The following is a 12,480-nucleotide window of genomic DNA, read 5'->3' as shown; positions in this document are numbered from 1 at the left end:
CATCGAAATCTACACCCCAAAATTTTGTATATTTTTAGACAAATTTCCCGAAAGTTAAATTTTTAAATTTTAATATGAAATTTTTCCTTTTTTTGGATCACTTTCGAAGATTAGCCGAAGATATTTTCCTGCAGATTTCGAGCTGTACTTTCGGCTTCATAATTTAGAAGTTTTCTATCATTATCAAAATCTCCAAAAATGATTGTTACACTTTTTCGGATTTTTTTCAAAATTTTACTTTTTTAATGAATATTTACAAACCGAATGCCGAAATCCTTAACACGGGTTATTTCTCCCTACATTTTGAAAACTTGTTTAGTAATTTGGTAATGATATCCGCCCCATATATTCTTCTGTTCATACTCGTCTGAAAATCAGATTACGGCACTAGAAAATTTCAACGAATCGAACCCTGAAAACCTAAATACGAATAATTTTAACCCATTCTGGAGTTACATTTCGCTAAATTTTGAAAAATTGTTTATTAATTCGGTAATGACTTCCGTCCCATATATTTTTTACCCTATACTAAACGTGTCTAGAGTTTCCGATCTGAAAATCAGGTCCGATGACTGCAAAATTTGTAGGAATTCAATGTTGAAAATCACAAAGATACTTAACTTGTTTTGGAGTTATCTCTCACTAAATTTTGAAAACTTGTTTATTAATGCGGTAATGATATCCGTCCCATATATTCTTCTGTTCAGGTTCAACGGGTAGAGTTTGCGGACTCAAAATCACACTACGGCACTAGGAAATTTCGACGAATCGTATGCTGGAAATCTCAATACAGATAATTAACCCGTTCTGGAGTTATTTCTCGCTAACTATTGAAAAATGATTTATTAGTTCTTCTTTAGAGATATTACATTTACATTTTGAAAATAGAGCGAAAATTCCGCTGAGAAAACGTGGGGACTGGCCTTAACGTGGCTAGAGTATCTTATTGGAAAATCAGAAAACTTCTAGGAAACGAATGCTGAAAACCACAAAGCGGATACTTAATTTGTTCAAGAGTTAGGTCGATCTAAACTTAGAAAATTGTTTACTAATTTGGTGATTGCACTATATATATTTTTGTCTCTATACGAAATGGATAGAGTATTGGCTCTGTCAATCAAGTTCTGGGACTAAAAAACTTTTAAGAATCGAATACTGAAAAGCGCAAGCGAATACTTTTAACCCTTATAGTCTGGGTTTATTTGTAGCAAAATTTTAGGAAAATTTTTTTTAATTCCATAATGAGATCCGTCCCAAAATATTTTTAACTGTCCATTCCAAACGGTTAGAGTATCCGGTCTTAAAATTAGACTATGATACTAGAGAACTTTAACAAATCGAATGCTGAGATTCTCAAATCTCATAGTTAACTCGTTTTGGAGTTATCTCTCGCCAAATTTTGAGAAATTGTTCATTAATTCTATACTGACGTCCGTGCCATATATTTTTCGCTTCATACTAAATGGGTAGAGTTTCCGGCGTGAAAATTAGACTATAGCACTAAAAAGTATCCAGAAATGGCACGCTTAAATCCTGGAAGAGCATAATTAACCCGTCCTGGGGTTATCTCTCCCTAAATTTTGAAAAAAAGTATATTAACTTTATAATGACATCCGTCCAATATATTTTTCTCTTGATACTATACGTGCAGAGTCTCCGATCTGAAAGTCAGGTCCGATGACTAGAAAACTTCTAGGAATCCAATGTTGAAACCACAAAGCCAATACTTAACCCGTTTTGGAGTTGTCTCACACTAAATTTTGAAAAAATGTTTATTAATTTGGTAATGATATCCGTCCCATATATTTTTCTGTTCTTACTGAACGGGTAGAGTATGCGGTTTGAAAATTAGACCACAGCACTAGGAAACTTCGATGAATCGAATGCTGAAACCTCAATACGGATAATTAACCCGTTCTGGAGTTATTTCTCGCTAAATGTTTAAAAAAGGTTTATTAATTCTGTAAAGTCACCCGTCCCACATATTTTTCTCTCCATACTCAACTGGTGTAGTATGCGGTCTGAAAATCAGACTATGGCACCACGAAACTTCGATTAATCGAATGCTAAGAACCTCACGGCGAATAATTAATCACTTCTGGAGTTATTTCTCGCTATATTTTGAAAAATTGTTCATTAATTCGGTAATGGCAGCCGTCCCATTAATTTTACTTTCCATACTAAACGTGTAGAGTATCCAATCTGAAAATCAGGTCCGATGACTAGAAAATTTCTAGAAATCCAGTGCTAAAACCATAAGCCCGATACTTAAAGTGTTCTAGAATAATTATGTCAAGCCACACTTGGAAAATTGTTTACTAATTTGGTGATGACTATCGTCCCACATACATATATAATTTTCTCTTTATAAAAAATGCGTAGAACGACGACTTTCATAGTCAGGTTCTAGGACTAAAAACTTCTAAAAGTCGAATTCTGAAAATTCCAAGGCGAACCCTTTAACCGTCCCATATATTTTTCTCTGAATACTAAATGTGTAGAGTATCTGATCGAAAAATCACGTTGAATGATTAGAAAGCTTGTAAGAATCCAATGCTGAAAACCACAAGGTGGATACTCAATCCGTTCTGGAGTTATCTCCCGCTAAATTAAAAAAAATTGTTCATTAATTCTGCAATGATGTTCGTCCCATATATTTTACTCTCCATATCCAACTAGTGTAGTATGCGGTCTGAAAATCAGACTAAGGCACCAGGAAACTTCGACGAATCGAATGATAGTAATCTCAAGGCGAGTAATTAATCAGTCCTGGAGATATTTCTCGCTAAATTTTGAATTTTTTTTTATTATTCGGTAATGACAGCCGTCCCATTAATTTTTCTCTCCATACTAAACGTGTAGAGTATCGGATCTGAAAATCAGGTCCGATGACTAGAAAACTTCTAGAAATCCAGTGCTAAAACCACAAGCCCGATACTTAAACTTTTCTAGAATTATGTCAAGCCAAACTTGGAAAATTGTTTACTAATTTGGTGATGACTATCGTACCATATATAATTTTCTCTCTATAAAAAATGGGTAGAATATCGGCTTTGATAGTCAGGTTCTAGAATTAAAGACTTCTAAAAATCGAATGCTCAAAATTCCAAGGCGAATCCTTTAACCCTTCTAGATTTATTTCTCGTTTTTAGAAATTTTGGAAACTTTTTTATTAATTCGATAATGACAACCGTTCTCATATATTTTTCTCGGAATACTAAATGTGTAGAGTATCTGATCTAAAAATTAGGTTCAATGATTAGAAAACTTCTGAGAATCCAATTCTAAAAACCACAACGTGGATACTCAACCCGTTCTAAAGTTATCTCTGGCTAAATTTTGAAAAATTGTTCATTAATTCTGTAATGATGGCCGTCCCATATATTTTGCTCTCTATACTCAACTGGTGTAGTATGCGGTCTGAAAATCAGACTACGACACTAGGAAACTTTGACGAATCGAATGCTTAGAACCTCAATTCGCATAAATAATCCGTTTTGGAGGTATTTCTCGCTAAATTTTGAAAACTTTTTTATTAATTCGGGAATGACAGCCGTCCCATTAATTTTTCTCTCCAAACTAAACGTATAAAGTAGAAAACCTCTGGGAATCCAATGCCAAAACCACAAAGCCGATGCGTAAACTGCTCTAGAGGGGAAGCTAAACTTAGAAAATTGTTTACTAATTTGGTGATGACACTCGTCCCATATATAATTTTCTGGGTATAGAATCGGCTTTGATAGTCGGGTTCTAGAACTAATAAACTTCTAAAAGTCGAATGCTGACAACCCCGAGACGAACACTTTAACCCTTCTAGATTTATGTCTCGCTAAATTAAAAAAAAAATTGATTAATTCCATAATGACACCCGTCCCATATATTTTTCTCTCCATACTTACTACATGGCTAAAGTACCCGGTTTGAAAATCTGAAAATAGCACTAGAAAATTAGGGGTTAGCTCCCATTAATTGGGTAATAACATCTGTCCCATATATTTTTCTCTCCATACTAAACGCGTAGAGTATCCGGTCTGAAAATCACACAACAGCACTAGAAAAGTTGGACAAATTGAATACTATAAACTGCAAAGCGGATAGTTAAACCGTTCTGAAGTTATCTCCCGTTAAATTTTAAAAAACTATGTATTGATTCGGTGATATCACCCTTATCATATATTTTTCTCGCCATACTAATAGAATTGAATATCCGGTCTGAAAATCAGACTGTGTCACTATAAAATTTGGGAAAATTGAATGCTGAAAACTCCAAGGCGGATACTTAAACCCTGCTATATTTACGTCCCGCCGAAATTTTAATTTTTTAATATTTTGTCACTCATGGACTTTTCACTTACTCGAAATAATTGGTGTCATTTTAATATCCTTCTAAATTAAACCTCTAAACGTAAAATAAACAATTACTTAATATCGTATTAGCAAATTCATTGTCTGAAATTTTGTATGAAAACTAATTAAATTAACCCATATTAAATAAATAAGTAAACGACATACCTAATGATGCCCTTTAAACTACATTTTGCATTTTTTTTAATTGCTTTAGTAATTTAACCCATAAAATAATTTTACAAAAAATTGACGTCTTTTTTCCTAAAATTTGGTACAAAAAAAAACAAGTTAAATCTCTTTTCTCCATCTGTTTGAGACCTTGCGACACACGGGCGGCCAAAACGGCCTATTTCGTCTCATAAGCCCCGATTTCTAACTAGATAAACCCGTCGCGCGAATTTCCGAATTACCCGCTTCCTTTTTCGGATGCAGCCGATGTGCTAGCGGGTCGCTCCCAGCAAACGAGAAAAAACGAGTTTGTACTTCGGAGTCGGTCTTAACACAATTTGCTTTCTCCTGTGTTAAATAAAAGGAACTAATAGGACGTAAGCTTGTACCCGAATTATCGATGAAATCTCTCCCTTTTTGTTCTTTGCCTCGCTTAAATTCCATTCTCGCACAACTTTGCGAACTTCCGGCCCATCAGGATCCACCAGTCGGAAAGCCGTTATATTGGTGCCCCCGTACTTGAACTCCTCCAGATCCACCCCGTGCAGGTCCTGGAACGAAACAATCCTGCACTCTTTTGTATCGCGCCGAACTTTACAAGATAATTAAAATTTCCAGAGTGCAGCGAGAAGTCGGGTTTCCACAATAAAAGAACTCCTGGAACAATTGTCTACGTACTAAATGCGGAGGGTGTTCCCGACTAATTTAAAAGCGGCAACTCTGTGAGGAATAATGTGCTGAAAACTGGTTCCAGGGTTGTTGATACAGCGCACCGTGCATGGAAGAACAACGATATAATTAACCTTTTTGGCATCCCTGTTTTAGCAGTTAAAGGAATTTGTAAAAGTTCTAATTTAGCTAAATTTGCTCGGCTTGTTTCTTGCCTACAACCTTTGGCCAAATTCGCCCTAATTGCTAATTAGGAGCGAGGCACCACACGTTTGCATTTGTTCGCGCGTTAATTTAAAGCGGGTTAAATATTTACTCAAACCCGCAAAATATGGACTGATAGTAACTAACTATCTTATCTCACAAGCTTTGTAAAGCAGTTTTTGTCGCACGGTCAGCGATAAGTGCGGTAATGTCTTTTTTCACCCCACTCACTCAAGTCAAATGTCTTCAAGTCGTTTTTTAATTTTCGTCCTTTGAACTTCATAATCTGATCCATATCCAACCTTTTAATTTCGAATTAATTACCCAAACCTAACTTTACGAACTTGATTGGCTTTTTAGATAGCAGATGAGCTTTTCTTATTCATTCGCAACCCCTCCGTCTTATTCAAACCGCACTCGTCCGACTTTCATAAATACGGCTTACAAAAACAGGACGACCTAAACCAATTCGTTCATTGAAGCAACTTTACAGCGCTCGCCACAGTTCAAAAGGATTTAAAGAATCGTCTTCGTTTTGAGGCGACCGCAATGAAACACGGTTCCCGGATCCGATCATTTTAGCGGTTTTTTATTAAAAACACGCCGATAAAAACAAATTATCCGGCGAATTTATTCCGAATTCAAAGGACGTTCTATTAATTTCGCAGCGAGGTCCTTTAAAATCAAATTCCTTTGACGTGCAGGATATGCATATGCAAACGATCGAGGACGAGGGCAATTATGGGGTTATTTGATCGTGGAGTGTTACAGCAGATGGCGCCACCAGACGAACACATGGTATTAAAATCGCTTAAATTATTTTCAGGCATTGCGAGTCTAGAAATGCTTAAGGATTGAAATAGAGTGGTCGGCGCGGACGCTAGTCGTTACCCCCTCCACTTTTCGTTTTAGTACGTTTATTCCGGAATCCGTGTCGCATTATTCCGCCGAGTGTCGCTCCCAACAAGTTCGGCCGCATCTGTTAAAATCCAATTAGTTAAAAGCAGGATTTATGTAAGCTGACAAGTTCGATTGGCACGCTTTGCCACCTTCCGATAGCAACTTTCCGAACTACGTCGTGCAAAGGAAAACTTACTAAGGAGGTTATGAGATAGCTGTGATAGTCGCTCATCATCCCGATCTGTTGCGCCTGCTTCAAAACATCGTAAATCCTTTCAGTTGAACAATCTAAGACGATATGCGACTCTGCAGAATTCTTGATTTGCTTGAGCAGCGGCCTGAAATAAGAACATCTAATTAGGGTTGCTATGAAACGGAGGGGTGGAATATTGTGGTGGTTTTTCGGAGAGCGGAATTTTCATAAAAGTGCACTTGTGTGTAGGTAAATTTGTGAAATTTGTTTTTACTTTCGCAGCGTAAGCGGATTCCAATAGGGTAATTTTACCGCATGTAGAATAATGAAAAAGTTGGGTTCGCAGGATTGTTTGTCTGCTGGGATCTGGCGGACGGCGATTTTATTAAACAGAAAATGCACGAAATTACTGGAATAATTATTTGCAAATGTTAGGCGTACTTTGTATAGATGATAAAAACGTAATTAAAACTTAGATGACGTTATCTGATTTTTTTTATTTTGTGAAATAAATTTCCCTTGAGATTTATGCCGCCACGGACCTCTTTATCTGTTTAGGTATCGAATTCTACAATTTATTAATTTATTAAATTTGATATAATGTTTAAAAGAAATAAGTCTACAAGTCTTCGAGTTTTCATTTCTAAAATTTTCAGTTTCTGGATTTTCCAACTTTTGGATCTTTCAATTTATCGATTTACAATTTGAGAGGTTTTCAATTTTTGATTTTTTAATTTTTCTTTATTCTTTGGGTTTTTCGATGTTCTAGTTTTATAATTTTTGTTCTCCTTTTCTATGCAAAATTTTTCAATTTTTGGATGTGCAATTTTTCGACTTTTTAATTCGTGGTTATTTCAATTTTAGATTTTTTGATTTCTGTTTTCTTGTTTCTTCAAATTTTCGTTTCAATTTCTTTTCTTTATTTTTACAATTTTTCGATTTTTCAATGTTCAGATTTTATAATTTTTTGTTTCTCAAATTTCAGATTTTGCATTTTTTGATTTAAAATTTCTGGAGTTTTCATTTTTCAATTTTTCGATTCTTTAACTTTTCATTTCTACAAATTTTCGATTTACAATATTTTGTTTTTCTTAATTCTTTCAACTTTAATTTTTTCAATTTCACGGGTTTTCAATTTTTTTTTTCTATTTTTCGATTCTTTAATTTTAAGAACTTTTAATTCTTCTTTATTTCATTTTAAAATTTTTTGTTTCCTCAATTTTTCTAGGTTTAATTTTAAATATGTAATAATTACAATTTTTAAAATTTCTTACTTTTTCAATTTCAAGAGTTTAGAATTTTTCCATTTTTCAATTATTGGATTTTAAAAACTTTTTCATTTATTCGGTTTTTCAATTTTTGGATTTTTTATTTTTCAGTTTCTGAATATTTGATCTTTCAATATTTCGACCTTTCCATATTACAGTTTTTCGAGTTTACAATTTTGACAATTCTGTAACTTTTCGATTTTACAATTTTTAGGGTTTTCCAGTTTTTCGATTCATGAATTTTTTTCGATTTTTAAGTTTTTCAATGTTTCAATTTTTCGTTTCTTCAGTTCTTCCAATTCGATTTTCAGATTTTCGATTTTGCAGTTTTTCGATTTGCAATTTTTCGATTCGGTTTATTATTTTCTTTATTTTTTTCAATTATGAGATTTTAGTTTAGAATTTTATAATTTTTTGTTTTTTATCTGTAATTTTTTCAATTTTTTGTTTCTTCAATTTTTCACTTTGCAATTTGTCAATTTTGATATAATTTTTTGTTTCTTCAATTTTTAGATTTTGCATTTTTTGATTTAAAATTTCTTGAGTTTTCATTTTTCAATTTTTCGATTCTTTAACTTTTCATTTCTACAAATTTTCGATTTACAATCTTTTGTTTTTCTTAATTTTTTCAATTTTAATTTTTTCAATTTATCGTGTCTTCAATTTCGCGGGTTTTCATTTTTTTTCCATTTTCCGATTCTTTAATTTTTCGTGTCGGTTTTTTATTTTCTTTATTCTTTCGGTTTTTCAGTGTTGTGATTTTATAATTGTTCAATTTTTGGATTCTTCAATTTTTCGATTTTTTAATTCTACTTTATTTCAATTTAAAATTTTTCAGTTTCTTGATTTTCCAATTTTTTGTTTCCTCAATTTTTCCATATTACAGTTTTTCGAGTTTACAATTTTGAGAATTCTATAACTTTTCCATTTGACAATTTTTAGGGTTTTCCAATTTTTTGATTCATGAATTTTTTTCGATTGTTAAGTTTTTCAATTTTTAGTTCTTCAATGTTTCAATTTTTCGTTTCTTCAGTTCTTCCAATTCGATTTTCAGATTTTCGATTTTGCAGTTTTTCGATTTGCAATTTTCGTTTCGGTTTATTATTTTCTTTATTTTTTTCAATTATGGTATTTTAGATTAGAATTTTATAATTTTTTTTATCTGTAATTTTTTCAATTTTTTGTTTCTTCAGTTTTTCGATTTGCGATTTTTCAAATTTTCATTTTTTTTGTTTCCTCGATTTCTAGATTTTACAATTTTTCGTTTCTTTAACTTTTCATTTATTCAAATTTTCGATTTGCAATTTTTTGTTTCTTCAATTTTTATATTTTGCATTTTTGCTTTAAAATTTCTTGAGTTTTCATTTTTCAGTTTTTCGATTCTTTAACTTTTCATTTCTACAAATTTTCGATTTACAATCTTTTGTTTTTCTTAATTTTTTCAATTTATCGTGTCTTCAATTTCACGGGTTTTCAATTTTTTTTCCATTTTCCGATTCTTTAATTTTTCGTGTCGCTTTTTTATTATCTTTATTCCTTCGGTTTTTAAGTGTTGTGATTTTATAATTTTTCAATTTTTGGATTCTTCAATTTTTCGATTTTTTAATTCTTCTTTATTTAGATTTAAAATTTTTCAGTTTGTTGATTTTCCAATTTTTTGTTTCCTCAATTTTTCCATATTACAGTTTTTCGAGTTTACAATTTTTAGGGTTTTCCAATTTTTTGATTCATGAATTTTTTTCGACTTTTAAGTTTTTCAATTTTTAGTTTTTCAATGTTTCAATTTTTCGTTGCTTCAGTTCTTAAAATTCGATTTTCAGATTTTCGATTTTTCAGTTTTTCGATTTGCAATTTTTCGTTTCGGTTTATTATTTTCTTTATTTTTTCAAATATGAGATTTTAGATTAGAATTTTATCATTTTTTGTTTTTTTTTTATGTAATTTTTTCAATTTTTTGTTTCTTCAGTTTTTCAATTTGCGATTTTTCAAATTTTAGTTTTTTTTTGTTTCCCCAATTTCTAGATTTTGCAATTTTTCGTTTCTTTAACTTTTCATTTATTCAAATTTTCGATTTGCAATTTGTCGTTTCGATTTTTTATTTTCTTCATTTTTTCAGTTATTCGATTATTCATTGTTCCGATTTTATAATTTTTTGTTTGTCAATTTTAATGTTTTCAATTTTTCACTTTGCTATTTGTCAATTTTGATATAATTTTTCATTTTTCAATTTTTCGATTCTTTAACTTTTCATTTCTACAAATTTTCGATTTGCAATCTTTTGTTTTTCTTAATTTTTTCAATTTTAATTTTTTCAATTTATGGTGTCTTCAATTTTACGGGTTTTAAATTTTTTTTTTCCATTTTCCGATTCTTTAATTTTTCGTGTCGGTATTTTATTTTCTTTGTTCCTTCGGTTTTTAAGTGCTGTGATTTTATAATTTTTCAATTTTTGGATTCTTCAATTTTTCGATTTTTTAATTCTTCTTTATTTCAATTTTAAATTTTTCGGTCTCTTGACTTTCCAATTTTTTGTTTCCTCAATTTTTCTAGGTTTAATTTAAAATATGTAATAATTACAATTTTAAAAATTTTTTACTTTTTCAAGTTTAAGAGTTTAGAATTTTTCCATTTTTCAATTATTGGATTTTAAAACTTTTTCATTTATTCGGTTTTTTAATTTTTGGATTTTTAATTTTTCAGCTTTTTACTTGATCTTTCAATATTTCGATCTTTCCATATTACAGTTTTCGAGTTTACAATTTTGACAATTCTATAACTTTTCGATTTTACAATTTTTAGGGTTTTCCAGTTTTTCGATTCATGAATTTTTTTTCGATTTTTAAGTTTTCAATTTTTAGTTTTTCAATGTTTCAATTTTTCGTTTCGGTTTATTATTTTCTTTATTTTTTTCAATTATGAGATTTTATTATAATGTTTTGTTTTTTGTCTGTAATTTTTTCAATTTTTTGTTTCCTCAATTTCTAGATTTTACAATTTTTCGTTTCTTTAACTTTTCATTTATTCAAATTTTCGATTTTCCATTTGTCGTTTCGATTTTTTATTTTCTTCATTTTTGCAGTTATTCGATTATTCATTGTTCCGATTTTATAATTTTTGTTTTTCAATTTTAATGTTTTCAATTTTTCACTTTGCAATTTGTCAATTTTGATATAATCTTTGTTTCTTCAATTTTTAGATTTTGCATTTTTTGATTCAAAATTTCTCGAGTTTTCAATTTTTCGATTCTTAAACTTTTCATTTCTATAAATTTTCGATATGCATATTTTCATTTTTCTTAATTTTTTTCCATTTTAATTTTTTCAGTTTTTCGTTTCTTCAATTTTACTCTTCGAGTTTTCATTTTTAAAATTTCCAGTTTCTCTATTTTCTAACTTTTGCATGTTTCAATTTTTCCTCAGTTCTTCATTTTTCTACTTTTTCGACTTTGCAGTTTTTCCGATTTTTTAGTTTTGACATTTTTAATAAACCAAAACAATTGAAAAATTATAAAATTGAAAAATCAGAAATGAAAAAGGAAAAAGTATTAAACGAAAACTTTGGAACTTGAAAAGTTGACGAAACGAAAAGTTCAAAAACCGAAAGAAATTGAGAAATTTAAAAATCGAAATGTTGCAAAAACGAAATACTATAAAATCGAAATATTGAAAACCAAGAAATCGGAAAATCGGATACCTAATTGAGAAATCCAAAAAAAGCAAAACTGAAAAATTTTAAAAATGGAAAATCGAGAGCATTCAAATAAACGAAAAAAACTAAAAATCTGAATAGAAAATCGAGAACATGAAAGTTAAAAAATCGAGAAAACGATAAATAAAAATCAAGAACTTGAAAAATTGAAGTACCGAAAAATTAAAAATTAAGAAACTGAAAAATCGGAAAACGAAAAACCGTAATATCGAAAAATTGAAGAAACTAAAAATTGATACATTTGGAAGTCAAAAAATTGAAAAATTGAAACACGAAAAATTATGAAAACGAAACATTGTGATATAAAAAATTGTAAAATCGATAAAAAAGGAAAAACGAAAAATTGGTCAAGAATTGAAAAATGAAAAAAATGTAATATAAACAAATTGCAAATTGCAAAATTGAAGGAACAAAAAAACAAAAAATTGTGATATAAGAAAAGAAAATTAAAAAATCGAAAAATGAAAAATTGTAGTATCGAAAAATTGCTAAATTTAAAAAGTGCAAATCGGAAAATTGGAAAATTTGGACGTCGAGAAATTGAAAAAACAAAATTAAAGTCGCAAAAAGGAAAAATTATGAAACCGAAACACTGAAAAATGGAAAAATTGAGAAATTAAAGAAATCGGACAATCGGATAATCGGAAAATACAAAAAATGCAAAATTGAAAAATTTAAAAATTGTAAAATTGAGGAATTGAAATTTTGAACAATCAAATAAACGGAAAATTATAAAATCGAAACAAACAACTTGAAAAATTGGGGAAATGAAAAACTGAAGATACTTTCAAATTCGTTCTCGAAAAGACATAAGGGGCTCAAAAGTTTCTTTCATGTTGTTTCTAAAATATAATTAATAAATTAATATTTTGACTGTTTTTAATTATTTTTAAAATAATATATCAAGGGCCCCCTAGATTGTTTCAAATTCTTTCCAAAATAAGACACAAAGATCTTACTAGATTGTTTCAAATTCTTTCTAAAATAAAACACCGATGGCTTTTAAGATTGTTTCAAATTCTT

The 12,480-nt window shown here is 30.1% G+C and overlaps 1 protein-coding gene across 8 annotated transcripts in view; it reads right to left on the bottom strand.

Moving 5' to 3' along the window:
• Window positions 1-12,480, bottom strand: part of LOC135142764 (glutamate receptor ionotropic, kainate 2) — a 105,237-nt gene that overhangs the window by 22,315 nt on the left and 70,442 nt on the right. For all 8 annotated transcript variants that reach the window (XR_010282629.1, XR_010282630.1, XM_064074504.1 and 5 more), the window contains exons 6-7: window positions 6,485-6,626; window positions 4,905-5,066 (exon numbers count right to left, since the gene is read on the bottom strand). Coding sequence is in view for 6 of the 8 variants with exons in the window: in XM_064074504.1 (XP_063930574.1) it covers window positions 4,905-5,066; window positions 6,485-6,626 (304 nt within the window). In the remaining 2 variants the exon portion in view is untranslated. The remainder of the gene's footprint in view (window positions 1-4,904; window positions 5,067-6,484; window positions 6,627-12,480) is intronic.

This window comes from Zophobas morio, unplaced genomic scaffold (genome assembly GCF_036711695.1).
Source record: "Zophobas morio isolate AGI-343-1 ecotype UQ-CSIRO unplaced genomic scaffold, CSIRO_AGI_Zmor_V1 ptg000054l, whole genome shotgun sequence".
In the NCBI taxonomy this organism is placed as follows: Eukaryota; Metazoa; Arthropoda; class Insecta; order Coleoptera; family Tenebrionidae; genus Zophobas; species Zophobas morio.
The sequence above is the reverse complement of the archived record's forward strand: the minus strand, read 5'-3'. Positions and strand labels throughout refer to the sequence as shown.